At 54.9% G+C, this 25,547-nt stretch overlaps 12 protein-coding genes across 12 annotated transcripts; 6 read left to right on the forward strand and 6 right to left on the reverse strand.

Moving 5' to 3' along the window:
• Nucleotides 1-1,166: 1,166 nt before the first annotated feature.
• Nucleotides 1,167-2,086, reverse strand: B0H64DRAFT_20238 (uncharacterized protein). Its single transcript, XM_062799276.1, has one exon. It carries the CDS (start codon nucleotides 1,908-1,910, stop codon nucleotides 1,398-1,400), a length of 513 nt encoding a protein of 170 aa, XP_062664170.1. The 5' UTR covers nucleotides 1,911-2,086; the 3' UTR covers nucleotides 1,167-1,397.
• A 563-nt stretch (nucleotides 2,087-2,649) lies between these two features.
• Nucleotides 2,650-4,693, forward strand: B0H64DRAFT_314771 (general substrate transporter; the record flags this gene model as incomplete). The annotated part of the gene is made up of 6 exons (XM_062800218.1): nucleotides 2,650-2,775; nucleotides 2,851-2,920; nucleotides 3,025-3,049; nucleotides 3,108-3,233; nucleotides 3,317-4,486; nucleotides 4,558-4,693. The coding sequence occupies 6 exons, from the start codon at nucleotides 2,650-2,652 to the stop codon at nucleotides 4,691-4,693; spliced, it is 1,653 nt and encodes a 550-aa protein (XP_062664171.1).
• Nucleotides 4,694-5,505: 812 nt separating this feature from the next.
• B0H64DRAFT_20242 (uncharacterized protein) lies at nucleotides 5,506-6,302 on the reverse strand (the record flags this gene model as incomplete). Its single annotated transcript, XM_062799279.1, has 1 exon — nucleotides 5,506-6,302. A coding segment is annotated over one exon (654 nt), but the record flags the coding sequence as incomplete, so codon positions are not given.
• An 865-nt stretch (nucleotides 6,303-7,167) lies between these two features.
• Nucleotides 7,168-7,964, reverse strand: B0H64DRAFT_381409 (uncharacterized protein). Its single transcript, XM_062802803.1, has 2 exons — nucleotides 7,832-7,964; nucleotides 7,168-7,755 (listed from the first exon to the last, which is right to left on the reverse strand). Exon 2 carries the CDS (start codon nucleotides 7,741-7,743, stop codon nucleotides 7,408-7,410), a length of 336 nt encoding a protein of 111 aa, XP_062664173.1. The 5' UTR covers nucleotides 7,744-7,755; nucleotides 7,832-7,964; the 3' UTR covers nucleotides 7,168-7,407.
• A 973-nt stretch (nucleotides 7,965-8,937) lies between these two features.
• On the reverse strand, nucleotides 8,938-10,183 carry B0H64DRAFT_381411 (uncharacterized protein). The gene is made up of 3 exons (XM_062802804.1): nucleotides 9,545-10,183; nucleotides 9,361-9,481; nucleotides 8,938-9,303 (listed from the first exon to the last, which is right to left on the reverse strand). Exons 1-3 carry the CDS (start codon nucleotides 9,974-9,976, stop codon nucleotides 9,116-9,118), a joined length of 741 nt encoding a protein of 246 aa, XP_062664174.1. The 5' UTR covers nucleotides 9,977-10,183; the 3' UTR covers nucleotides 8,938-9,115.
• A 29-nt stretch (nucleotides 10,184-10,212) lies between these two features.
• On the reverse strand, nucleotides 10,213-11,959 carry B0H64DRAFT_369886 (uncharacterized protein; the record flags this gene model as incomplete). Its single annotated transcript, XM_062802063.1, has 8 exons — nucleotides 10,213-10,345; nucleotides 10,405-10,494; nucleotides 10,533-10,561; nucleotides 10,607-10,670; nucleotides 11,049-11,139; nucleotides 11,219-11,377; nucleotides 11,514-11,565; nucleotides 11,744-11,959. 8 exons carry the CDS (start codon nucleotides 11,957-11,959, stop codon nucleotides 10,213-10,215), a joined length of 834 nt encoding a protein of 277 aa, XP_062664175.1.
• An 862-nt stretch (nucleotides 11,960-12,821) lies between these two features.
• B0H64DRAFT_314328 (uncharacterized protein) lies at nucleotides 12,822-13,556 on the forward strand (the record flags this gene model as incomplete). Its single annotated transcript, XM_062800196.1, has 2 exons — nucleotides 12,822-13,173; nucleotides 13,234-13,556. Coding segments are annotated over 2 exons (675 nt in total), but the record flags the coding sequence as incomplete, so codon positions are not given.
• A 1,287-nt stretch (nucleotides 13,557-14,843) lies between these two features.
• On the forward strand, nucleotides 14,844-15,368 carry B0H64DRAFT_448986 (uncharacterized protein; the record flags this gene model as incomplete). Its single annotated transcript, XM_062807071.1, has 1 exon — nucleotides 14,844-15,368. The coding sequence occupies exon 1, from the start codon at nucleotides 15,069-15,071 to the stop codon at nucleotides 15,366-15,368; it is 300 nt and encodes a 99-aa protein (XP_062664177.1). The 5' UTR covers nucleotides 14,844-15,068.
• A 421-nt stretch (nucleotides 15,369-15,789) lies between these two features.
• B0H64DRAFT_20278 (uncharacterized protein) lies at nucleotides 15,790-16,629 on the forward strand. The gene is made up of 2 exons (XM_062799283.1): nucleotides 15,790-16,284; nucleotides 16,350-16,629. The coding sequence occupies exons 1-2, from the start codon at nucleotides 16,022-16,024 to the stop codon at nucleotides 16,516-16,518; spliced, it is 432 nt and encodes a 143-aa protein (XP_062664178.1). The 5' UTR covers nucleotides 15,790-16,021; the 3' UTR covers nucleotides 16,519-16,629.
• Nucleotides 16,630-17,136: 507 nt separating this feature from the next.
• Nucleotides 17,137-18,520, forward strand: B0H64DRAFT_381418 (glycoside hydrolase). Its single transcript, XM_062802805.1, has one exon. The coding sequence runs from the start codon at nucleotides 17,376-17,378 to the stop codon at nucleotides 18,126-18,128; it is 753 nt and encodes a 250-aa protein (XP_062664179.1). The 5' UTR covers nucleotides 17,137-17,375; the 3' UTR covers nucleotides 18,129-18,520.
• A 1,469-nt stretch (nucleotides 18,521-19,989) lies between these two features.
• Nucleotides 19,990-20,777, reverse strand: B0H64DRAFT_381419 (uncharacterized protein). Its single transcript, XM_062802806.1, has one exon. The coding sequence runs from the start codon at nucleotides 20,661-20,663 to the stop codon at nucleotides 20,151-20,153; it is 513 nt and encodes a 170-aa protein (XP_062664180.1). The 5' UTR covers nucleotides 20,664-20,777; the 3' UTR covers nucleotides 19,990-20,150.
• Nucleotides 20,778-22,299: 1,522 nt separating this feature from the next.
• B0H64DRAFT_316024 (uncharacterized protein) lies at nucleotides 22,300-25,502 on the forward strand (the record flags this gene model as incomplete). Its single annotated transcript, XM_062800271.1, has 3 exons — nucleotides 22,300-23,331; nucleotides 23,390-23,974; nucleotides 24,033-25,502. 3 exons carry the CDS (start codon nucleotides 22,300-22,302, stop codon nucleotides 25,500-25,502), a joined length of 3,087 nt encoding a protein of 1,028 aa, XP_062664181.1.
• Nucleotides 25,503-25,547: the final 45 nt, after the last annotated feature.

The following is a 25,547-nucleotide window of genomic DNA, read 5'->3' on the forward strand; positions in this document are numbered from 1 at the left end:
AAGCTTGTATTTTTGTTCAAGGGCCCAAGGCGTAGAGGAAGTTGCCAAAGGGACGTCTGGCTCGCCGGTGGTCGCTGAGGTTTCAGCGAAGGAGGAGCTTTCGAATATCGACACGTCTGCGAAATTGATGGAAAACAACAATCGAACGAGCCAAGAAAAGGATTGCAGGCACGGACTATTATGCAAGCCACTGGCACGGTGTCATCGATCGAGAAAAGATGCAGGGAGAACGGCAGTAAGCGAGGGGTGCCTTCCCTGGCGTGTCGATGGGATACGGCGCCAGATCGTTGCAAGTCTCGGAAGGCGCTCCGCGGCAGGTGGGACTCCCGCTTGGCCGAGAACTTCTTCTTCTTAGCACCTTCCAACGTCCACAATGTGGCTGCATTGTCCTTGACCAGAAGTAACTGAGGTACCCACCTACCTCAGGTAACCGGGCAGTCTTGGGAAATGTGTGTTTCATCCATTTGCCTGAACTACACATCCTGATGATCTTGGGGTATAAGCTGCGTTTCTTCGAGTACCTACCTATCGTACGATACACATCCGTATGTGGGTGGTTATTGTGAGACCTCCAAAATTTCTCTCACTGCCAGCTCGTGCGAAACGAGAGGCTCGGTTACGACGACGACTGATGTCAATTCAAGACTGAGTGGCATCCATGATGCTTTTTCTCGATCTAGACCACGACCGATGATACCGGCACGGTTTCCCGTTAGCAATGCCCGAGATGCGACTCGTACAAGCTCTCAATTTGCCCCCGAGGCCCCCCCGTCGTGAGGAGAAATAACCGAGCTCGATAGCTCGGTCGAGGTTCGTCTCCCGGCCCTGCCAACAACTCTCGCTTGCTGAACACGCTTGAGAGGTTGAGGTCCTTCGCCCCATATGCCCCTCCAAGGGATCATTCCTGACATGCCACCTGCATACAGTAAGGTCCATCTTCGATCGGACCAGAAGAGCGTCGTTTGATCCACTCGACAGGTTGTTGGTCTCGCTCAAGGACAACAACGACAGACCGGGGCGGGCCGCGGCTCCTTGAAGGAGCCAATGGCAACTCTCAGCAAAGCTCCCGATTCAGACTAGGATGCAGGCCGCTGTGCATGGTGTGGCACAATCTCGCGAGGGCGGCTCGCCCTCGCCGGCGCCACAAGTAAGGGAAGGCGACAAGTTTCATGGACCTCGCTGAATGGACAAGGGACCCAGCCGCACTCTCGGGGCCAGTCGGCGGCGGGATCCGTCTTGGCTTTCAAAGGGCCCCGGAAGTGCCACCATGGGGGCCCGTTTCCTGCAGGGCCAGAAGGCGCGTGCATGCTGGAAAAGGAAACAACAAGCGCGAGCCCAACGCTCGACAAGAGCAAGCGATGCGCGGCACGGAATACTTCGTACCCGCTCACCGTTGACTACCGAGAAAAGAATTCATCGGTTGGGTCGAAGACGAAAAACCCAGTCGGTGGGCTTGCTGCTCCTTTGATGGCTGGGCAAACAGACAGGCAACGACGCCACGACCTGTCAGGGGCCAGGGGTGCCGTCCCTGAACGCCATTGATTACCGCCAACCAGGGCCCGCGGCAGCGGCACAGGAGTGTGTGCCACAGGCCCTGCAGAGTGCTTTCCTGGATTGGGCCGCTGGTTCGATCCCCCGAGGGTTTGAGAAGGAAAGGTCCGGGTATCACGAGCCTCGAGAGGAGTGGACGCCGGCAGGCATGTGATGCGCGTGGTCAAGGCTTGACGGAACCACAGACCAATTGTTCCGGGCCCTTGACCGGAGCTGACTCCTCGATCGTGCGTGTTGGCGGATCTGCGGTTTCGCTCTGATGCGATGACCGGGCAGGGGATGACCGCAAACGAGCGGAGACATGCAACGAGAAAACGTGCAGACGGCTCGCGAGGATGCGCGGTACCCAGGCCCAGCATGGTCACCCCGGCCCACTGGCCCCTTCAGGGGCTAGACCGCGCCAGTGTCGCGGGGAGATGGCGCACAATTGGACCGCTGATGTGAGGGGTGCGCTGCGAGTAAAGATGGCGCCGGCCAAACACTGGTTTGCATCCAGCGGCGCTGGTCTCCCCGAGATTGCTCCAATGGCTCGGGGAAAGCTGTTCTAGGCGTGGTAAAACCGTTGAATCCTGCGATCTGCCGTGTCATCTCAGCTCCCGCCTCTGGGCTGTCGGTTTGCCTGGGCGTGGCGCGCACGCTAACCAGTCCCCGGGAATACAGGCCCGGCCTCCGTCAGACACTGCGCATTTTCGTCCTTGGGGCCGCTCCCGCATGGTCGTCGCACACGGCGTTCAGCCCGGCGAAATACAATCCTCTTCCCTTCGAACGGTCCCCGCGGTACCAGGGAGTTGTTGCGGAGAAACCGTGTCCCCATATTCGATCGGAGAATTTCTGTTCAATCAGAACCCAGCCCAGGCGGTACACGCTCCTCGCTACCCTTTTTGGAGCACGGAGAATGCTCGTCCGTGGCTAAATTGGGAAACTGGGGTACTTCATTGGGAAGCTTCCATTTCCTCTGCATGCAGCAGGGTTCTCGAACCATCAAGCTGTGCTGCGACTGTGTATATGTATCACGATGCCACAAGGTTGTGCTGATCTCCTCCCCGACACCACTCTCCATCTTCACACCGGCCATTCCGTTCCCGAGCCACCGCGAAGATGTCGTCTCACGGGTCGGATCAGATCAGCAGCGAGAAGCATGCCGCCGCTCCCGAGGTAGCAAGCGCTGCCGTTCCTGTCAGCCATACCCCCAAGGTCCAGGGCAAGGAGAAGACGGTGCACAATGTAAGTCTTTGACGGTTGCCAGGCCGAAGCTGTGTTTCAATCGATTCGGTCGTTTCAATTTACTGACAAGCATAGGCCGAGCTCTACGCTGCCATTCAGGAGGCCAACATTAACCCCTGGAGCAGGACGTCCCTGCATCTCTATTGTGAGCAAAGAACTTTAATTAACGCGTTAAACGAGAAAGAAAGAAAGAAAGAAAAATGAGAGAGAGAGAGAGAAGAAAGATGTAAACTAACCGCGACAACATAGATTCCATTTTTGTTGCCTTTTGCTGGTATGCTCATCCTACACGCGTCTGTGGCTCGGATTGCCGGTTAATTCAATGATAATAGTGCTTGCGCGAACGGGTACGATGGCTCTCTCATGACGTCCATCATCGCCATGAAGCCCTTCCAAGAGATGTTTGGCGTTAAGGCGGTTGGAACCGGCGCTGCTATCATCTTCTCGCTCTATGTCGTGTACGTCTCCTCCGCGTCGCGGCGCGTCCCGGGCCAAGAACCCCCGATACGGCCAAGAAGCTGACATGGGCCGTGTATTGCAGTGGTGCCATGGTTGGCGCTCCGTTCGCCGCTACCCTCTCCGACAAGTTTGGTCGCCGGAAGAGCATGTTCGCAGGTGGTGTCATTATTAACATTGGTATGATCATTATCTCGACCTCGTCACATCTCCCGCAGATTGTTGTGGGCCGCTTTGTCCTCGGTCTCGGTATCGCGGTCATGACGGTCGCTGCCCCTGCCTACGCCATCGAGATTTCTCCCCCTCACTGGCGCGGCCGTTGCACGGGTTTTTACAACTGCGGCTGGTTCGGCGGTGCCATTCCGGCTGCCATCGTCACCTTCGGCTGCAACTACATGGAGAACGACTACTCCTGGCGTGTGCCGCTGATCCTCCAGGCTTTTGCCTGCTTAATCGTCATGGTTTCCGTGTTCTTCATCCCCGAGTCTCCTCGTTTCCTCATCGCCAACGGCAAGGAAGAGGAGGCCCTCGCGTTCCTCATCAAGTACCACGGCAACGGCGACCCCAACTCGCGCCTCGTCCGCCTCGAGTACGAGGAGATGAGGGACGGCATTCGTCAGGACGGCGTGGACAAGACCTGGTGGGATTACCGGCCGTTCATGATGACGCACAGCGGCCGCTGGCGCATCGCCCAGGTGCTCATGATTTCCATCTTTGGCCAGTTCTCCGGCAACGGTCTCGGTTATTTCAACACGACCATTTTCGAGAACCTCGGCGTCACCAGCGTGCCACAGCAGCTCGGCTACAACATCCTCAACCAGGTCCTGTCGGCCATCGGCGCCCTGACGGCCGTGTGCCTCACCGACAAGATGCCGCGCCGCAAGGTGCTGGTCATCGGCACCTTCATGTGCGCGGTGGCGTTGGCGACCAACTCGGCCCTCTCGGCCGTGCTTGACCAGCAGACGGCGGCGGGCCAGATCGACCTCTCGTACGGCCAGGGCGCGCTCGCCTCGTACTTCCTCTTCAACATCATCTTCTCCTTCACCTACACCCCGCTGCAGGGCGCCATCCCCACCGAGGCCCTCGAGACCACCACCCGCGCCAAGGGCCTCGCCCTCTCCGCCTTTATCGTCAACGGCATGGGCTTTATCAACCTGTTTGCCGGTCCCATTGCGCTCGAGAGGATCGGGTACAAGTACATCTTTGTGTTTGTTGCCTGGGACGTTGTCGAGTCGATTGCGTGGTACTTTTTTGGGTACGTTTTGGTTTTTCACCTCTTCCTCGGGCTCCATTGTTCTGTTTTTGCTAATAACGATCGTCCCACAGTGTCGAGTCCCAGGGCCGCACCATCGAACAGCTCGAATGGGTCTACAACCAGCCCAACCCCGTCAAGGCTTCGCTCACGGTCGACAAGGTCATTCTCACCGAAGACGGCAAGGTCGCCGAGAAGATTGTGGCCTAAGGGTTGTGTTTGCCATGGTTTAGTCTCCTTGGGACTGGACATCCCGGTTGTTGTGCAGTGACTGGAGATTCGGTTGGACTCAGCGAGCACGCTGGGGCGAAATAATAAGTCGGAGTTGTCCGTTGCGTATCGGATTCCAGGTTGTTGTGACTGCGCGCTCGGTGTTCATGTCCCTTGTGTTCCTGCGTTCTCTTGTGGCGTTGACACAAGGTTACGCCTGATTTCGTAGCGTCTCCACAAACACCTTGTATGTCAAGCCCATCGCCGATGTGAAACTCCAATGTCACCTCGGCGGGCCGTTGGAATATCCGTACTCACGGCCCACATAACTGGGTTCCCTCGAACGCGCGCACCATTGGCACGGGTACCGGGTCCGGCAGGTGTTTCCCGACTTTTGCAGCACCAAGCCGCTTGGTCACCGGCTCCTGTATCAGCAAATGTACGGCCTTGCACAGACATGGCTCGACCGGCGATTTTGGTAAGACGGACTTCCGCCTGTCTCGCTCACCGCCCACCCATTCCCTCGAAGACACCGGATTCGATTTGACTCACTAAACTGCCGCTCACAGTGATCCGCCATCGCTGGGATAACAAAGAGATCCAAAACGGGAGCTAGGTCCAGGAGTGTGACGAACCTCTCCTGGACCCAATTCTGAGAGGGTTCAGCCGGATTGAAGGTAAACAGGGCTTCTAGATTTGATGCAGCCAAAGGGTGCACAACGATGATGTCTCAACAGTAGGCTTCAGAGCTCGTACTAGCAAATTGTAGTTATGATTGCTAGCTGGAGAACTTCCAGAGTCCTCCAGAATGAGTGACTATGTACTATCTATGCTAATGATTGGCTGGGATGCCTCCCGGGCAGTCCCTTCGGGCCGCTGCGCACAGCAATCCCTACCACGATACCCACTGCCAGCAGCCGAGTCCCTTTGTCGCTGTGGTGGCTAGAGCCTAACCTTAGATGGAAACCGGGCCCTTCCGATCGTTGTAGTAGTGCGGATAGTACGAAACGGTCACGCCAGCTGCGGTGTTGGTGTTCCGGTACGGAACAGAGCGGACATTCACCTGACGGTTGCGGCTCCGGAAATGGCCCTTGATGAAGTCCCGCACGACGGCGTTCGCTTGCGGATGCTGTTCGACCCAGCCTTCCGTGCGGGAGAAGATGGTCGCATAGACGTAGGTGATATCCACCGGGTTGGCGTTAAGGTCGGAAAGTTGGCCGTCGATAGCGGACGCAATTTTCTCGAAGAGCTTTTTTCTTGCCGACTTTGGGTTGCTAGAGCCGTCATTGATCGTCGTGCCCCCCAGGCAGGCATACACAGTTGGCATGGGCCTATCTCTGGAGCTGGCATCCGTGGTTGGCCAGGCGATGCCGAGGAGGGAGCAACCGTGGAGTTTGGACTGGGCATGATGCTCTTTCTTCAGAGACTTCGACTGGACATGGTCCATCGAGACACTGTGGGTCTGGCTGCTACCTAGCATTTTGGTAGTGTGATGGGTTTGTTCAAAAGAGAGATGGGAGTTTGATTGGAGCTGATGCGAACAGGGTTGATGAGATGGAGGGAAGCAGAGTTGATATGAGCAGAACTGGGGTGATAGGTAAACGATGAGTTGTTGTCGAGATGATTGAGATTTGGGATATGCCACTACGTCGAGAAGGCGGGAATATATACCTGTTCAAACCGTCGTTCCTCTCAGAACTTACCCACCTCACGCCGCAGCTCTTCAGGTTTTGTCTGTTCTATTTTCGATCGTCAGCACAACGGGCCAGCCGACGTGGTACAGTTGAAACACCTACAACAACAGCTGGTCGTTCTATTGCCAACTCGTATCATGATACCATCTCAGCGGCAGTGTTGCCATGGAAGCCAGTCATCTACCACGGCTACCATAAGCGCACCCAAAGCCTCAATCCAAAATCAGTTTTAGGTGAGGCGACGGTCATCTCGCTTTCCTAAATGGGCGGTGCGAAAAGGCCAGGGACAAGTACATGCGACCTGAGCTGCTGCCGAAAATGAGCAGTTTCTCTCCACGCCGCCTTCTATAGAACCGCCCAGACCCAGTTCCTCGAGTTCTCGACCAATCGCCCTAGGTTCCTCGTAATTCACTGAACGAGGCTTTTGTAAGGAAATTACTCAGCGCACACACCGACTTCCCTCCATGCACAGAGTCGAGCCTTGGCACTTTGTGACAGGCGGAGGACATTGAGCGAATGACGAGCGGAGCACGCCAGCAAGTGTTTTGATTGATAGGCCGCGGTGCTCAAAGCAGCAAAGAAAACAGTCAGAAAGTACGAAGAGAAGACAAACATTGATGCCGCATTTACTTATTTGGAGTAATTACTACTAATAGGCGGCGCAGGCCGAACGAACACCTTGGCGAGGTTCGTATCTGGTGCGGTCCCTTACACTACAAGCTGCTCGACGTGATGAATGATGGCCCTGTTTAAGGCTCCAAACAAGACCGGGCGGCTGGTGATGGTTTGAAGCCAGACTGCCAGAGAGTTACGCCGCAAGGCAGGAGATAGCATTGACCGGGACAAGGCCCGAAATAACTCAAATAAGAAAGTGAACTGCCAGGTCCAGATCCACGTTCTCGGCCTCCCCGCAACAACCACAGCTTCTTGCCCTCGTTGTGTTGTTATTCAAAGGGGCCGCTTTCTCGTCCTTATAGCTATGTACCAGTTCTAGCCCCTTGTGAGTGGACATGGAAACTTTTATGGGTAACATTCCCAAGCCCACACGAGGTACCGCCTCAACGGAATCTCCACTAAACCCCAGACAGCACGGAGCGGATGGGGCCGCTGGTGGAGAGGGTTGTGGGTTCCCCGGGCGGGGTACGGGGCGATCTGTCGGTGGTGCGGTGGTATTTTGCGCGATGGCTCGTGATTATCGATCATCTGCCTCGGGGACTCGGGCAAAAGCGTGGCCGCGATGCAGACACCGAGCACCCATCCCATGACTTGTGGCTTCGCTTTCGTACTCGGCAGGAAACCCACGTGAAGCGCTACCAAAGCCCCACTACCCCCAGTTAAGAGTCGCACATTTCTCATCAATTAATATATCTCTGACATGTCAGTACCGAAGGAGTGGGTGAATTGTGTCGTGAAACAAAAATAGTAACTGGGGTATGTACTGTACCTTGTTGAAAAGGGGCTCAGGGGGTGTCAACAACAGCACGCCAAGACTCTGAATGGAGCCTCCCCGAGAGCAAAAAAGTCAAAAACATACAACACCGGGGATTCGCTGGTCGTCACCGACCCAACTACTGATCCGGCCCTTGCGAGTTTAACTAGGGGAGAGCGGACGGGATCCCGTGTTTTCTGGCAGGTATGGTCGTATGTGATTGTTTGGGAGCATGCTTTGGTTTAAGTAAGGGTGGTTAGGAGGAACCTGCAACGGTACTCGGCTCGAGGCTGCTCCAAATTCAATGTATGGTTATACTGTTTACTCTAAGTACCAAGTATTAAGTGCCAACTCACCTCCTTTTATTGACGATTCCTGCATCAAAGCTTAAGCGTCCAACAATGGCTGCTGTGTAGGAGGACTCGGATGATGGTGTCTGTGCGCGGACATATCACCCAGATTGCAGCGAACAACTGGTAAGTAGTAAATATTGCAAATGGCACGGCCCTTTATGCCAACTGCCAAAGAATGCAGGAGATTGTCGCTCTGCAGTTGGTTCCCATTTACCCCGCCGTCTCTCCTCTTGTACCTATCCAGGCACCCGCATGCAGGCTTCCCGTACCTTCTTAGAATCACCAACACAATCCCCCTCAAATCTCCATCCCACCATACCCCAAACCCATCATTCTGAACTATGGAGACCTAGAGCCGAGTCCGAACAACTGCTAATCCAGGGACTCAAGGACCCTCATCGCGAAATCTTGGTCCGTGCCGTCGCCAACGTTTCTATCAAGCCCGATCGCCAACCAGACGTATGCCCAGATTGTCGATGGAATGCCTCTTTCCGACGTCGCTTCAGATTTTGACGGCAACCTTGTTTATAACCACCCGGTCTTCCAGGAACATAAAGAACTCTGTCCCGGCGTAGCCGATCAGGCTGAAGGACTCTGTGCCGGATTCGACGTCAGCGCCTTGCTCATACCTTCTAGTGTAAGGCAAAAAGAGAAACGAGAGCAACAGAACATATAACACCAAAGGTTTGCTAGCCATAACCAGTGGCACAGGCGACAAGATTGGACTCATACGACACACACGATTTAAGTTGCGTTGACACCGGGGTGGCAGCTGGGGTAGTTATAAATTGCAGCCCTCTGCTCTCCACTTCGCACGTTACTCTCATGCTTCATCACCCACTGTAGATCCTATGAGGCTATGGCACCAAGTGAGAAGCCGCTCCATTGTCCAGTGTTTTCCACCGGCCGTAACAGTAGCAGGAGCTCTCGCCTAATGAGACCGAGCTCAAGTATACGAATACGCTCCCTTTCCAGGCTCCGTATCGACCATGGCCACCAATTTGATTTTCTCGCAGTCGTTCTGGTTCGGGTTACCCGTCGGAGCAAAGATGCCATATTTCTGGCTCTCACCAGCCTCTTTGCATGCCAACCAATGGCTCGTTCCGTCGTATGAGAAGTACCCTTCTTGATAAACTGAAGCCCGGGTTAGCCTTCCGTTGTCCTACACTGCAGCAGACGTTTTGTGCATACTCGTGACACCTTTGCCAGCATGTTCGATGCCCTCTCCGCCCCCCTTGCCACCTACCGTGGTTCTGAGCCTGCTAGTCATGGGGTCCACGAACCAATACTGGCTCCCGGGAACATCAACAGACTAGAACGTGTCAGCAAGCAACAATCAAAGTCTCAATCCGAGACGCCCGGAGTGGAGAAATACCATGGCTCCCGACGGCAGCAGGACGGTCTCATTCCGATACGCGGAACAGACGAACTGGGGCGGCGCGTTGAAGCAGTAGACGCACGTCTCAGCATCCTCACCCACGTGGAACTGCAGGCTGCACACCTCGGCAAGGCGGTTGTTGAGGGCCGGGTTGGAGCTGTGCACTTGGAGTTGGAAGGGGGTGCCGGTTGCGTCGTGCACTGGGAGCAGCCCCAGCTGGCCGTCGCGGCACTGGTACATGTCCGGGCTGTAGCAAGCGCCGCTGCAGGGCAGGGTGGGTTGTCCGTAAAGTCGGGGGCACAGTGTGTGGTTGTCGTAGCAGGTGTATTCGGAGGCGTAGTAGGGCGCGCTGCCGCAGAATTCAAGTTGCTCGCTCTGGCCGCGGACGAGGCCGACGGCGCAAAGGATAAGAAGAGATGCGAGCGTCATTGTGTGGAAAGGAGACAAGACCGATGAGTGAGTGAGAGGTTCTGTTTGAGCGTCTACGGTAGGTGGTGATGTCAGATGGTGGCCGGCTGTCCTGAATTTATTCTGAATTCAACAAGCACCAGTAAGAGAGATGGATGATTATCATCCCGAAGCAGCCGTTTGGATTATTATTAGACCTGCAAAACCTCTATCCCGTACCAATCATTCATGGGTGGTGGCGGTTCGTGCAGCTCGTATCATGGCCGCCTTTCACTTGGCACCTCGGCACCGCCAATCCTTTGGTGGCGAGAACCAGCTGACCGCGTGTGGAAACCTGCAATAGGTTGGATCCATATCGCCGATTGATCCGGGCTGTTGGCTGGTTGGTTGCTCGGATTCGGGTTCATCCTATCATTTCTTTGAATCCTAAACAAACTCGCAATACCCACTCTCGAATGTCTGACCGGAGATCAAAGTTTCGAATCAACCTCGGCACTAGTTTGCACATTTCCAGCATCGAGATGTGCCGTCCGATGCAGCTACGGGAGCCCAAGCCAAACTTTAGGGTTCAACTTACCTAGGTAATGCTGCTACAGCACAGAAATCCTGAGAGTTGATGATATGTAACTAGGTACCTTAGTGAGCACTTACCGGCATCCAGTGCCGATTCATGGCACTTATCTTTTCCTTGTCCATATGGGGCCATCTCTCTGGGCTAAACGTGTTTACGCCGTCCTTACCCGGATAAGGGGGGGGGTTGGGGAGTCAAATCTTTCCACCTTATTGTAATGAACCACCCAAACAGTTAAATAGTTAACACACTGCTTAAATACCCTTGAGGAGAGCATCAATAGTACTTTAACCGCTTGATCTGCGAACGGCTCAACGTAGGAGTCGCTCTTGCCGCTTGAGCGATCTACACGTTGCTCTCAAACACCTCAGGGGAAGGAGCGGGCTATAGCCCCTTCCTTGAATGAGCCGTATGTCAATCGAGCCGCTCATTTCAGTTTGAACCGCTCGAGAGCCGCTGTTTTAGGTGAGTTAAATTTTCCCCGCTGGTGTTTTCGTGAACTGTTGACGTGGTGTTGATAACCGGTCCAGGTACCGCTCCTCGACCCCCCCCTTGCGCGGGTAAGAGTCGCTGAATATCGTCTTGTCGCCGTGCTCAACCCAGCTGTTAGTTCCTACGATGACCTCAAGCCTCTCATTAACCAACTTTTCAAGACTTCCTAGGTAGACTATTGCCAAAAACAAAGGACGAACTTGCCCCTTCAGAAAAAGCTACTTCGTTGATGGCCAAGCGGTCCTTCGGGACCACGCTTCCAAGAGGCAAACCAGTGGCTGGATGCACGCGCAGCGCCTCCCTCAGGACCGCTTGAAGATACGGCATTTTCTGGCCCTGCGAAACGTGATATGGGTCACCTTGCTTTGAGGGTAGTATTGGTCTACTTCCTCGTGCAGCCTCTTCAAAATAGTAGGGTTGCGCAGGACATGGTACAAGATAGCACTGAGACTGATGGATGTTGTGTCGGAGCCCGCCATCATGTTGGACACACACATCCCGAGAGAAGGTGGTACGAGGTGAAGACGGACGGGTCCTCCGAGTGTTTCTGGATCAACGTGGTGAGAAAGTCCATTGTCTCTCGGTGTTCTTCGGCCTGCCCTTTGCGTCATCCTCTTTGGATATCTGTTGTGTCTTGGGCTTTGATGCGCCGCCATGCACTCCTCTGTAAAGCTGACGATATACTGCCTCCCCTTTCCGCGCGAGCCGGCTAGTTAGCTCCGCACCCCGAAGAGGATGAGATGCAACCACAAATACACGCCAATGACGCTGGAGTAGGCCAGGTAGTCGCCTAAATTCCGCATCACATCACCGACGTCCTCTCCAAAACCCAGGAAGCCGATCCTCTTCGAGTAAGTGATCATGCCGATGACACCAAAGGCGCAGCACTGCAACCAGTGGCCTATATCCACTGTCCTACGCCAGCTGTCTCCAGCAGTCATTTCGGATAATCTCTGGGAGAGGCGATCAGCGTACGCGTCGACGTGCAATTTGTATGATGGACCTCCAGTAACCTGTCGAGCAGCTCACGCTCCCCTCCCGCCCCTAGAGCAACAGTCGCTCACGTACCTGGTAACGGGAGAGGGACGGTAGCAGCTAGAATAAAAATGACAAGCAGTTGGTGGTAGCGTGGAATCCAACGGAAAGAGGAGCAGAGTCAGTTATGCTCCAAATTGCCGCTGGTATCTGATAAGGGAAACCGAAACTCCCCAGGTTGTGTTGTTTCGTCAGGCAACTCGACCGGATGTGCGACTGGCGAAGCAGCCCCCGTGAGCCGCCCTACGGCGCCCGTACCAGGTTGGATAGGGGATCGCACCAAGCAACAAGCCGAGTTCATGTCGCGCATCGCGCCCGTTATAGACGATGGAATGCGGCGCATTATAGATAACCTCTTGCACCAGCTCTCGCTCTGCCTAACGCTGGCGATAAATACACTCGAGACCGTTAATAGGAGGGCCTTACTAGTACAGCCGAGCATATAGGGCTTTGGTTTAAGAGCTGCTAAGAAGGTATCCTAGGTATAGTAAAAGGAGACCCTAGATAGTATTATTATCAACCTTAAAGCCTAGAAGGCTTACTTTAATCCCTCTTAGTATAATAAACCTATCTCTAGACCTATCCTATTAGGGTTTAGTATCGGTTAAAGGTATTCTGTTAAGGGTACTTTAGGTTCGATATAGCTAAAGGGTATATAATAAAGACTTATCTCAATAGTAGGCTCTCGAGCTTATAGCAAACTATAGTTGTAAGCAGTGAATTAAACATCCCCCCCCGCTCTGACGTGTTTCTGATGGTTTGGGCCCCAAGCTCCTTCATGGTTACGAGGCTGTTGCTCCGGGGACCCCTCGTTGCTCCACCAAGCCTATCGAGCTTGTTGCTAGAGCTGTTCACGACATCGGAGTTTGGCTGTATCGCCAGGACACTAGTCGGCATAAAGATGACGCGCTCGGCAGGTGGCCCCCCTCAGAGGAACACAAAAGGTTTTATCGTCGGGCATTTCTAGGGACCGTCTTTTCCCACCCATGGTATCCCGACTACGATCAATATCCTGAAGGCATCGCTGACTGTGTTGGATATTGGGCCGAGGTTCGTATCCTTGGCGGCGTGATGCTCTTCGATAGACGAGATCCAGAATCGGTGAGCGAGGCAGCGGTGAGTATATGTCCAAGTCGTGTTTCCGAATTAACCACCGGACTGACCTTAAAATGCCAGCCAGATGCAGTATACATCCATCCTGACAGGCGCCTAGTCACCTACCGCATCTGCCGCCTCCTCGAGGATCAAAAGGAGGCGCTTGCTCTGTTCTTAGGTTCCGGAACCACGCCATCACAACGTTGTCCGCTCCCACTTCTTCCAGACCAGGCGAACCTCGAACGCGTTGATCCTACGGAGGCCATCGAAACCACGGGAATCTACCGTGATATATGGGAGCGCCGCCCCCTCCCACCCAGTGACAGTGACCCGCGCTTGAAAGATGTCTCGGACTATGTCAACTATCCTTCCCGTCAGGATTGGCGCGAGTCGAAGCGCCGTACTTGAAACTCATCTGTACCTATACATAGGAAACGGTGTTTACAGAGTGCTATTTGGTCTGGACCGTAGCTAACATATTGGCTAAACGGGAAACTAGGAGACTCTGACATAGATAGCATCCAGGTTGCAGCAAATTGACTCACCCGCTTAGTACTTTACCTCACTACCTTGTACTTTACCGTAAACTACCTACCCGAGAACCCTAAGCCGCACACTGCTGCCGCAATAGGCCATAGACATGTAGTAGCCTTTGCAGTTAAGTGTCCTTCTATTCGAGGAGGATATAAATTCGTATTCCAGCGTAGAAAGCATCTCCCAACCATCTTCGCATATCTATATTTTACCGCCAAAGTCATTTCCTACCAACAGACCCATTTTCTACCGAAGATTACTTATTGTTGAAGTCTAATGGCCACGTCTCTCTGCTGGTCTCCCAATTGATGGAAGTTTTACAACAGTACGGTAGGTAAGTAAGGTAGGTTGGGCTGTACAAGGGCAGTGCAGAGGTGATTAACCGAAGATATTATTTTTAGGTGGTCGAAAGAGTTCTGTCCTCGCCTCGAGTGAAGAGGCGCTCCGAACCCTGTAAGATAACTGCGTGAAGCACCACGCGGCCCCAATCCGCCAGGAATCCCCCAGGCAAGCCTCCAATCCATCCGCCGTTCAAAGCTTTTGAGGTTACACGATATCTGACAGTTATGTGGAAGGAGCCGGGCTAGGGGACATTTACCGGTGATATTGTATCGCTACCAACCATGACGCTGACGTGATGCCGCATTGTCCACGACACCCCTGTGGTGCAGGCGCGACATCTCCGTTGCTCCGCCACTGGCATGAGCCTACCTCCCCGTCACTAATCCTCCCAGACAGAGACTCTGAAAAGGCCCGCCGGGCTGAAGGTGATGCATGTCTTCGAAATTCGGTGAGGCCAACAGGCCCTACAACAAGGTTGTTTATTAAACTAATATAGAGATTTACTCAAGTGCTCGGGTGTGTTCAAGTTTATTTACGGGGGATGTCCTTGACTCTCTCACCTCTAACGGCGATATATACTCGGTGAAAGGATCTGCTCTGTCTACTGTGTCGTGGCTTTCACCAAAGCCCCGAGACCAGCCTCGCGTTGTTCCCTCGCGTGCCCCAACAATTGGTTCGGAGTGTCCTACGCCCCAACCTGGTACGTACGGTTCTCCCTCTTGCAACATCCTTGTGATGATTCCTGACATAGGGACCCTACGGAGCCTGAACTCTCCCACGTGCTGCTCCATCTGGCCTATCCGGGTCTGGACTGCAATATGCGAGCCTAACGCTTGAGTATTCTTGTATAAATAGTCGTTCAGAAGTCCCCAGACGTTCCAACTTGCTCTCTCCATCGGCCATACACCCTCATCATCCTCTCCCGTCTATCTATCTACTCGCAATTCACCACTATTTCTGCGATTCTTTCCCCAGAAAGATCGGCCCAGTTCCTCACAGCAACCTTTCCCACCCACCGCTCAACTGCAAAACAAACCGGTCATCATGGTCGCCACCTCTGCCCTTCTCGGCGTCGCCGCCTGTCTCGTCCCGGCCCTGCTAGCTGCCCCTGCCGACGTGGATGCCCGTGGCGGAGGTATCAGCATCGTCGAGGCTTGCCACCAGCAATTCGGCAGCACATGGGCGGCCGCCCACTCTGGGGAGGGCAAGTACGACTGGTATTGCGTCAACTCGAGCAACGGCAACACCGGCGGCGTCAACCTGAACGACTACTGCGCCAGAACCTACGGCGGGGGCTCCGTCGCCGTCAACGGTGGCGGACTCTGGGACTGGCGCTGCACCTAAGTTAGTCTGCGGCTGCAGATGCGCTCGACCAGGACTGGCTCGGCTGTCTGGGAGGTTGGGCATGAAGTTGAGCATGGGGAAAGTCAGGGGGTGACGAATGGGATCGGTGAAGATCCCGTTCAGCCATGATGATGCTGCTTGGGGCCACAAATCTTTTTTTTTAATTAGGTACCTACTTTCTGTCACTTCGGTTCCCCCCTGCGGCTTTGCACTTCAAAGCCGCGCCATTCCTCGGGGCCGCTGTTCTATGTATTTAAAGGGATTCGACATGCCCTGCCAGGAGATTTTAATGTCATAGTTTCCCAATATTTCACTTGGCGAGCAAGCGAGCAACTCCTCTTAGTATTGATGGGCTAGTCTGTTTAGTAAAGCTGGGTGTATTATAACTGTTCCTCGGTCCCCTTATGTGTTAGGAAGTACTCGTACTGGTGGGCTCCGTGTCTGCCGGGGCAAGATACGATCCCCGGGACCTTGGCGTCGGGTGTTCACGGGTCGAAGCTCCAAGTTCCGCCGATACGAAGTGGAATTTAAAAGGTTTGCGACCTCACTCCCCCAGTACCATATGTCAACAACTTCAAAGTACTAGGTACCTAAGGTGGTCTCCATTTCGGAAACGTCTCATAAATCTAGCTCCAAGAGTCCACACTCGCGCAATGCCTCCCTCAAAGGTCATAAAGGGATCACCATCGACACCACTGTCGTCGACAACCCTGACCGCTATCAAGGTCCTCTCATTGATCCGCATCGCTACAGGAGCGGGCTGCCTCATCGCCCCACGGTTTACATGTTCGCTACACTACCACGACGTGCCAGCTGACCAAGCATTCATTGTGCGCATGGTGGGTGTACGAGAAGGTTTGGTCGGAGCGCTGTTGTTCTCCGCGGAGGATAAGGGGACGGGAGATGGAGGGAGAAGGTGCGTTTTTTCGAAACACGAAACGATAAACATAATATATGGTGGTGACACGGACACGACTGTAGAGCAATTAGAAGGGCCGTTTGGGCGGGTATCATCGCGGATGCGGTCGACATTGGCAGCCTGACTTTTGGGTTTATCATGGGAGAGGTCGGAAAGCCGATGGCTGGGATAATAGGCACAGCTGCTGTGGGAGCAATCAGTCTCGCCGCACTGATTCTAAGGGGTTTGTGAGGTTTTCACGATGACCCGGTAGTAATCTACCTAGGTACCTACCTATGTAGGTACCTACCTTAGCTAGGATAACCCCCAACCCCCCTCAATGTATACCATCTCCTGTACCATTATTGCCACTTCCACGTTGAATTGGGCTTGTGGTTCTGTCCTCCATTGGCCTTCGCCAAACGAATGCAACGGATGGCACACGGCCCGTCTCAGGCCAACCTCCCCTGGGGGGATGGCATCATAACTTATAAGCCAAGCATGCCAATTCGCTTGGCCTCCTACGCCGGCACTGGAACCCTGAAACACAAACGCATACCCCCTTGCGATGGCCCGGTAACCCGGGTTCTCGGGGGGCTTCCCGGCAGACGGCGTGGAGCGATGCCCTCGAGACCCTGCTTCCCTCAAGATGTGCGGTGGAATATTTCGTCGCCGTCAGGTGAGGGGGCCACGTAGTCAATGTAACATGTGGGATCGGCGGCAGGGTGCCCCCCAACGGGCCCAACCAAATCATTTAAACGGCTTCCAGCTGGGCAGCCGTTGCCCAATTGCGCAGGCTCGGAGTCACCAGGGCCGGGCAACAACGGCTCGGCACACGGACGAAACCTGGAATTCCGGGACCCGGAGGGATAACATGCAGAACGGCATCTATGTTCCGCATATTGGCAAGGTCCTCTGCAACACTAAACACTTCTACTGGTGGACGCAGTCGGAGTTGATTTGGACAAGAAAATGAGGCTGGTGATTGAAAGGCATCCTAAAAGCAGGATATAACTCGGGTTGGCTACCAACCTACCTATCTAAATACCCCAAACCATTTTCACTTGAGCCCATCCATTTTTCCCCGTCTCGACTATCAAAGACTCAAAATGCTGCTGCAAGCTGCTCTAGGCGTTATTCTCGCTGGGGCTAACACTGTCACAGCCCACGGATACATTGACGAATGGAACATCGACGGCCAAAGCTACACCGGGTTCAACCCGACCACAGCGCCGTGGGCGCCTGACCAGGGTACCATCAGCTGGCCGGCTTGGAACACTGACCTGGGGCCTGTATACGGTAGCGACGTGGGCAGTCCCGACATTATCTGCTCGATCAATGCCACCAACTCCAACAAATACCCCGTCCCCGTCGCTGCCGGCAGCACCATCCGACTGCACTGGACGGCTTGGCCCGAGTCTCACCACGGGCCCATCTTCACGTACCTGGCGGCCTGCAACGGAGATTGCGTCACAGCGGACAAGGAACAGCTTCGGTGGTTCAAGATCGAAGAGGTCGGCCAGATTTCCTATGGCCCCGGGGGTGGCACCGCTGGCGTTTGGGCTGCCGATCAGCTGCGTCTGGCTGGAGGAGACTGGGATGTCACCATTCCCTCCTCCATCAAGGCCGGAAACTACGTCCTCCGCCACGAGATCCTCGCCCTCCACTCTGCCTACGACGTTGGTGGTGCCCAGTTCTATCCCCAATGCACCAACATCCAGATCACTGGCGGTGGCGATGCCACCCCGGAAGGCGTGGTGGGAACATCCCTCTACACCAAGGACCACCCGGGCGTGCAATACAACATCTACGATGACAACACCAAGCCGGTTTATCAGATGCCCGGCCCTCCGTTGATTTGATCGGTACAGTGGTACGACTAATAACGGTCGCTGTGTTTTGCGATTACCTGCTGATATGAAAGACAGCTGGGGCTTCAACGTGACCAGGAAGACGCCACGGGGAGATTGGATCAAGCGTGGGGCAAAGGGGATGTGAGAGTGAAGAAGTGAGCGAGAGAAGGCGAGGAAAAGAATGAAAGGGAAACAGGGGGCCAGGAGGAACTAAGAAGTGAGAGCAGATGCGGTCCCCTAGATCCTGCAGTGCAGTAGACACGTCAAGTACCTCACTTCCTCATCAAGATCGACGGGTTGAGATATCCTCACCACTACTGTTGATGCCATCATCTCAACTTGCACTCGTCCAATAGGCGATAGGGGACACGGCCCACTTCCTTGGGGCAATCTGCGATGCCATCACACCACCTAATGCACGTTAGGGGCTTAGTCTCATGCGGCTTCGTGTGTGGCCATTCAGCAACGGTAGGGGTCCGGCCGTGCCCCAAAAGGGCTGAGGTGGTTTTCACAGCACTTGGCGGCATACAGGCTCACCAGCCGCGAGTTGGCGTCCGACATGACGTGATCCCTTCCCTACCTATGTTGTGTGTATCTCCTGAGCCCTGGAGTTTTGGTCCAGGGGCGAGAACCGTAACTTGACAAGGGTCTGAATCTCTTGAGATGCAGCCAACCAAAGTCCTGCGTAACCTGGCGCGGGAATGTCTTTGAACCCCCCTCCCTAATCCGAGATAATGAGGGTTGCCACCCTATCTCAAAATCTAGAGACCGGTAGAATAATATTGTGGCACCAATGGTTCACAAGCCTGGGGCCATGGCATGTTTGTGACCATTCAGTATTATAAGGGAGTCGTAAAGTTAGTGCTCAAAGTGGCCATGAATTGCCAGCCCAAATTTGGTCATGCGCAGGTAAGAATAGAACTTCTGATGGAGCGAAGCATGGGCCGCTCACTTTTCGAAGACAAAGCTAAACAGTGGCCATTGTCTGACCATGGATTAACATCTACGTGGCTGGCCACGGCATTACGGCCACAATGGAAAACGTACGTTTATGATAATACGTGGTCTTGTAGGACCCCGTCATCAAACACTCTGGCAAGTACACGAGACCCTCGAACAAGGAACTCCGATATAAAAGATATCACAGCCGCAAGCAAACTGTCTATCGCCCCTCTTTCAACAGCAGAACCTCTTCCTCTGCGTATACATTGCAAAGACAACTGCCCAGTCTGGCGGGTATTTACTTGCGGAGTATAGAGGTTCAAAAGAGTCTCTCCATCGTTCCCCTTCGACCTCCAGGGCGGTCTCCCCAACGCGTCATCAAAACGGCAAGCGAGGCAAAAGTCCCATCATGTGCCGGTGGCAAAAGCGACGCTACCGCGTCTGCGGTCATTACGTGATGGACGCTCGGTCAAGGTACTACCGATACAAAAGAACACGGGAGTGCGATGGCTACGCCGCGACAAGGTCACATCACGACTGCACCTGGGTCCTATACGAAGCTTCGCGTGATTATATTGTTAGGGGCCATTGTGGATGCCGCTCTGACTAGCTTCAGTTGTCCGCCGTCATGGACTTGGGTGGCCGAGAGCCTGAATTTAAAAGGGGGTTGTGGTGGTGCGAGAGCATTGGGGTGTGAGGATTGAGGAGGAAATGAAATGGGCACCCCGGGCTTTCGTACCACAAATAACTGCGCGATGATATGACTTTACGAATTTTGAATGCCTGAGTGTTGACACTTTTCTCCAACCGGTGATTGTTTCGAAGTGTCCACGGGCAAGACAGTTATCGGTTGAACACTTTTAGGTGTCCGACACTTTCACGCTGGGTTTTGGCCGACAGGAAAGATAACTCGGCGTAATTAACGTATGCCATGTTATAATCATCATCATATTTAAATAAGAAAAGGGTATCTTCTTGGGTATCGACGGGGGTAAAAAATGCAAAACCGACAACGCCATCCCATCCCGACCATCCAACCCCCGTCCCCCCTTAACCCCCAAATTCCAAACTGTGACCAGTTTCCTGAGATTAAGACGCCGGCTCACTCGCCCTCTCCGGCCCCTTTTCCTCCAGATCCACCCTCGGTTTTGACCTGGACAAGTACCTCTTCCAATCCAGGCCACAGACGGCGATGGAGGCAATTCCCACGCCCAAGAGGACCGCAACAACGATCAGAAGCACAAACATGGCCGTGATGAAGGTTTGGTTGGACGTTATGTCAGACCGTCGAAGAAGTCGTTGTGGAACATCCTTGATGTCTCGAGGCGCGTTGCTTGGGGTGGGAAGGAGATAGTGGTGCAGTTTCGAGGCTGTGTTGTCTTCAGGTTGTTTGCGGTCGGGAGAAGGCGCAACGCCGAGTAAGCGAAGTCTTCTTGTGGCGAGCCATGGTTTTGTGAGGTAACTTGTTCGTGTAGTGGATGCAATGGCGGGAGATGCCACCGCCGACCCGAGGGGTAAGGCATAGGCAGACTGGACTTGGAAAGCGAGTATTGTGCCAAGAGCGGCCAGGAGCAGGGTCGTATAACAGCCCTTGAAGAACATGATTGTCAACTTGGGCAGGGGTAGATGTGGGTTTATTTTTCGGGATTTCGCCACACAATGATAGATATCCCTCTCGAACGTGATTCCCACGAGAAGAGCGTTTATAAACTATTCTATCAAAAGCTTAAGCTGCCTGGATTATTGATGCCTTGGCGCCCGATGTTGAATCCTGTGGGATCCTGCCGCTGCGGTCAGCGCTGCGCCCCGGGGACTGCCCCATAAGTCCCACTCATCATGCAAAGACTTTGGTTTGGGGGCTTTTTGGGGGCCGTTCATGTAACCCTATATGAGAGACTTAGGCAGTCATCTCATGAGTGCAGGGGTAGTGGAGAGCTTGACAGCCAACGTGCCAACGTTGTCCAATGCTTTCTTCTCGTTAATCAACCATTTGCATGGCTGTGCAACAGAAGCTGTGGACAAGGGTCGAATTCCAGCCCTACTATGGTATTGTGCTTAAGTTTTTTCCCCCCTCCCGCGTACCGACCAGCCCCCCTGCAGCACGCCAAATCGTCACAAAGCGTAACTTTACACCTTTTTTCAGCAGCAACTCTTGCATCAACCAAACCACAACACCCGTTAAAAAAAGTCTAAAAGACGTCGGAATATAAGATAGCAGTGCCCTACCAATTGCTTTTGAAGGCAAGACAAAATTTGGTGGTTGTGTTGGGCGGCCCCCCGGTCGATACTTGTTAGGGGAGAAAAGACTTACCCATACCACCATAGTAAATTTGACGCCCCAAGCGCGGTCGCTGCGGGAAGAGTCATGTACAAATTGATGTCAAGCTCACATCCTCCCAAGATCACATGAGTGACACGATTGCATCAAATACCGACCTACCACTGAGGGAGGTAACTAGGTAGGTACGAATATCTCAATGCAGATATCTATCCAGCCAGTTTTGTTTCTTTTTTCTTTTTACAAACTCGAGACAGTAATGGCCGACAACCCGAGGGAGGTACCGAGTACCCAGAGTCCCAGACATCCCCGTGTGTCGGCTAAACTGCCTGGACATGATCCAGTGTTTCCCCTCATCAGTTCAACCCGAGGGTATTTTGGTTCCCGTTCCGACCATAGACTGGCCCGTATTATAACTACCTACCTACCTACCCAGGATGTCTTGTTGGGTAGTGTAGGTAGTCGGATTCTGGGAGATACACCTTGAACCCCCCTTATCACCAGAGTGGGTGGTGCCCTTTCTCCCTTTGAAGCCTTAACCCCGAAACCATGGGTTCTGCGGTGCAACTTGAATGTTTTGATGTGATTGCCGGTGGTTGATGCCGTGGTGGTACGAGAAATGATAGTGGAGACTGGCTACTCCGTACACCGGTTTTCGGGGTCAACAAAATGGCAGCGGGACCGATGCGGAGCTTCTAACTTCATGACAATAACCCCTCGTTGGAATCAAGGCAGACCCCAGCCAGCCCTTTGCGGTTCCCCACGGTTTTCTGTTGATCTGTTATGAACACGGGTCGCATCTCTACAGCTCCTCTTAGCTTCAAGAACCAATAATCAATCATCCCTTGAACCAACCTCACACCCCCTCGCCATCCCGGACTCCCTGTAGTTGCAGCAACCCCCAACTCAAAAAGACCACAACCACAGCACCCCACCCACTCCCCAACCCAAACCGCAACCATGCATCTCAACCAACCCCCCCTACGCATCGGCGTCGACGTCGGCGGCACCAACACCGACGGCGTGCTCCTCAACCCCCTCACCACCACCACCACCACCACCACCCCCACCGACCCGTCCCGCGGCATCCTCGCCTGGACCAAGACCCCCACGACCGCCGACCCGGGCGAGGGCATCGCCGCCGCCCTGCGCGACATGCTCACCTCTCCCGCGGCGGCGGCTGCCGGCGTCCGGCCCGCCGATATTGCGTCTGTCACCGTCGGCACCACCCACTTCGTCAACGCCGTCGTCGAGCGGGATGCTGCGCGGCTTTCTCGTGTTGCGGTGGTGCGGTTGTGTGGGCCGTTTTCGAAGCATGTGCCGCCGTGTGTGGATTGGCCGGCGGATTTGAGGGGGATTGTGCTTGGGTGGTATGTGTTGGTGAAGGGGGGGTTGGAGATTGATGGGGGGGTGATTGCGGAGGTGGATGAGGCGGAGGTTGTGGAGGCGTGTCGGGAGGTGAGGGCGCGGGGGATTGGGACGGTGGTGGTGAATGGGGTGTTTAGTCCGATTGATGGCGTGGAGAGGCAGGAGGAGAGGGCGGCGGAGATTGTGAGGAGGGAGGTGCCTGGGTGTGATGTGGTCTTGTCGAAGGAGGTAGCTAATCTGGGGTTTTTGGAGAGGGAGAATGCCGCGATTTTGAATGCGTCCATCTTGAAGTTCGCGAGGAGGACGGTGAAGTCGTTCCAGAAGCCGGTGCGGGAGCTGGGCATGACTTGTCCGGTGTTTGTCACGCAAAACGATGGGACGGTCTTGTCAGGTGAGATGGCAGCACGGTTGCCCATCCGGACCTTCTCGAGCGGCCCGACCAACAGCATGAGGGGAGCCGCCTTTCTCATACAGGGGAACGGAGACAAGAATTCGGGGGACTCGGAAGGGGAAGCCATGATGGTCGTGGACATTGGTGGTACAACAACCGATGTCGGGCTGCTCCTCCCTAGCGGCTTCCCAAGACAGCAGGCTGCCTACAGTGATCTGGCAGGCGTACGAATGGTAAGTTGCCTGGAACCGCTACTGTACACTCTCTGTACTAATGTACCTTTTACGGTAGAACTTCTCGTGCCCTGATGTCAAGAGCCTCGGTCTTGGTGGTGGATCCATCGTCCGGAAAGGGCCTCCTCCCATGACTGTTGGCCCGGACAGCGTGGGCTACAAGCTAACCAAAGAATCGATCTTGTTTGGTGGAAACACGTTGACGGCGACAGACTGTGCTATGTGTGCAGACCCGACTCTCGACATCGGCAACACGGAGCTGGTCAAGGGAATATTAACCGAGCAGGAACTCGCCGAGTTCAAGGGCGTGGTCCAACATAAGCTGGAGCGCATCATCGACACAATGAAGACGTCGCCCGCCGACCTCCCCGTGGTGCTTGTCGGAGGTGGCGCCATCATCGCCCCAACGCAGCTCAAGGGAGCCAGCAAGGTGCTGCGGCCGAAGTGGTCACAAGTTGCGAACGCTATTGGCGCGGCCATGGCCCGCGTAAGTGCTGTCGTAGATACCATTAGGTCTACCGAAAAGAAAACAACCCAGCAGTGGCTCGACGATATCTGTAAAGAGGCTGTGGAAAAGACGGTTGCCGCTGGAGCTGCGAGGGAGTCCGTCGCGGTCGTCGAGATGGAGACGCTGCCACTGCAGGTAAGTTCCCCCTGATCTCAAGCCCAGCTAGCCCCTGAGTTGACTGACGCGCGGTTAGTATGTTGCAAACAAAGCCCGTTTCATCGTTCGAGCAGCCGGAGATTTCGACATGTCAAGAACAAACACGGCCGCAGATACTGCGAGCATGCTGGAAGCAGATGCCGAAACTGAACAGCCCGATATTGTTTCCTTACAACCTCGTCAAAAGGCCACAGCCTCCCCAGAAGAACCGGACGTCGACATCCCCACCTACCACCCCGACGTGCGCAACCGCGTCTGGTACATCACCGAGACCGACCTCGCCTGGATCTCCACCGGCTGCTACATCCTCGGCACCGGCGGCGGCGGCTCGCCCTACCCGCACATGATCCTGCTCCGCCAACTCCTCCGTGCCGGCGCCGTCGTGCGCGTGGTCAGCCCCCAAGACGTGCCCGACACGGGCGCCGTCGGCTGCGGGTGCGGGGTCGGCAGCCCAACGGTAGGCATCGAGAAGCTGCAGGGCGACGAGATGATGGAAGCCCAAACCGAGCTCTACAAGGTCTGCCCGGCCGACCAGCAAGCAACACACATCATCGCGCTGGAGATCGGCGGCGGTAACGGCCTGCAAGGGCTCACCCTCGGCGCGAGCAGCAACATGAACATACCGTGCGTGGACGGCGACTGGATGGGGCGGGCGTACCCGACCAAGTGGCAGACGACGCCCGTGGTCTTCGACGAGCGCTCGCCCATCTGGGCGCCCGTGAGCATCGCCGACGGCAACGGCAACGTGCTGGTCATGCCCAAGGCGGCGTCGGACCGGCAGGTCGAGCGCGTCGTGCGCGCCGCGCTCAGCGAGATGGGCTCGCAGGTCGCCGCCGCCGACCCGCCCGTCACGGGCGCCGAGATGAAGCGCTGGGTGGTGGATAACACCGTTTCGCAGGCGTGGCGCATCGGTAGGGCTGTTGCGCGGGCGCGGGCCGAGAACCGTGTGGATACCGTTGCTGAGAGCATCGTGGAGGAGTGTGGGGGTTCGGGCGCCGCGAGGGTGCTCTTCAAGGGCAAGATCGTGGGGGTGGAGCGGACGCTGAGGAAGGGGCATGTCTATGGGGAGTGTGTCATTGAAGGGGGTAGTGTGGCTGATCCTGATTCCGCCAGGGGCGCTGGTGGAGGTAACTTCAGCGGCCGGATCAAGATCCCATTCAAAAACGAGAATATTGCCGCCATCAGGGTTCGTGACGACGGTCAGGAGGGTGAGCTGGAGAATCAGGAGGATGGGTTGGAGAAGCAGGAGGATGTCCTCGCGATCGTGCCTGATCTAGTCTGCGTCATTGATGCCCAGAACGGCGAGGCAGTTGGCACGCCAGAGTACCGTTATGGGCTCCTGGTCATTGTCTTGGGCATCGCGGCGTCAGACAAGTGGACGGGTTCACAAAGGGGCGTGGAACTTGGGGGCCCGAAGGCATTTGGCTTTGATCATTTGGAATACCAGCCGCTGGGAAGGTTCGTCAAGCCGGTTAGTGTTATTGATGAGTTTGATGAAGGTTCGTAGCCATCAACCTAGCCATCAGGAGACCCTGAAAATGGGGACGGTAGG

Source organism: Chaetomium fimeti (genome assembly GCF_033439085.1).
Source record: "Chaetomium fimeti strain CBS 168.71 chromosome Unknown B0H64scaffold_1, whole genome shotgun sequence".
Taxonomy (NCBI): Eukaryota; Fungi; Ascomycota; class Sordariomycetes; order Sordariales; family Chaetomiaceae; genus Chaetomium; species Chaetomium fimeti.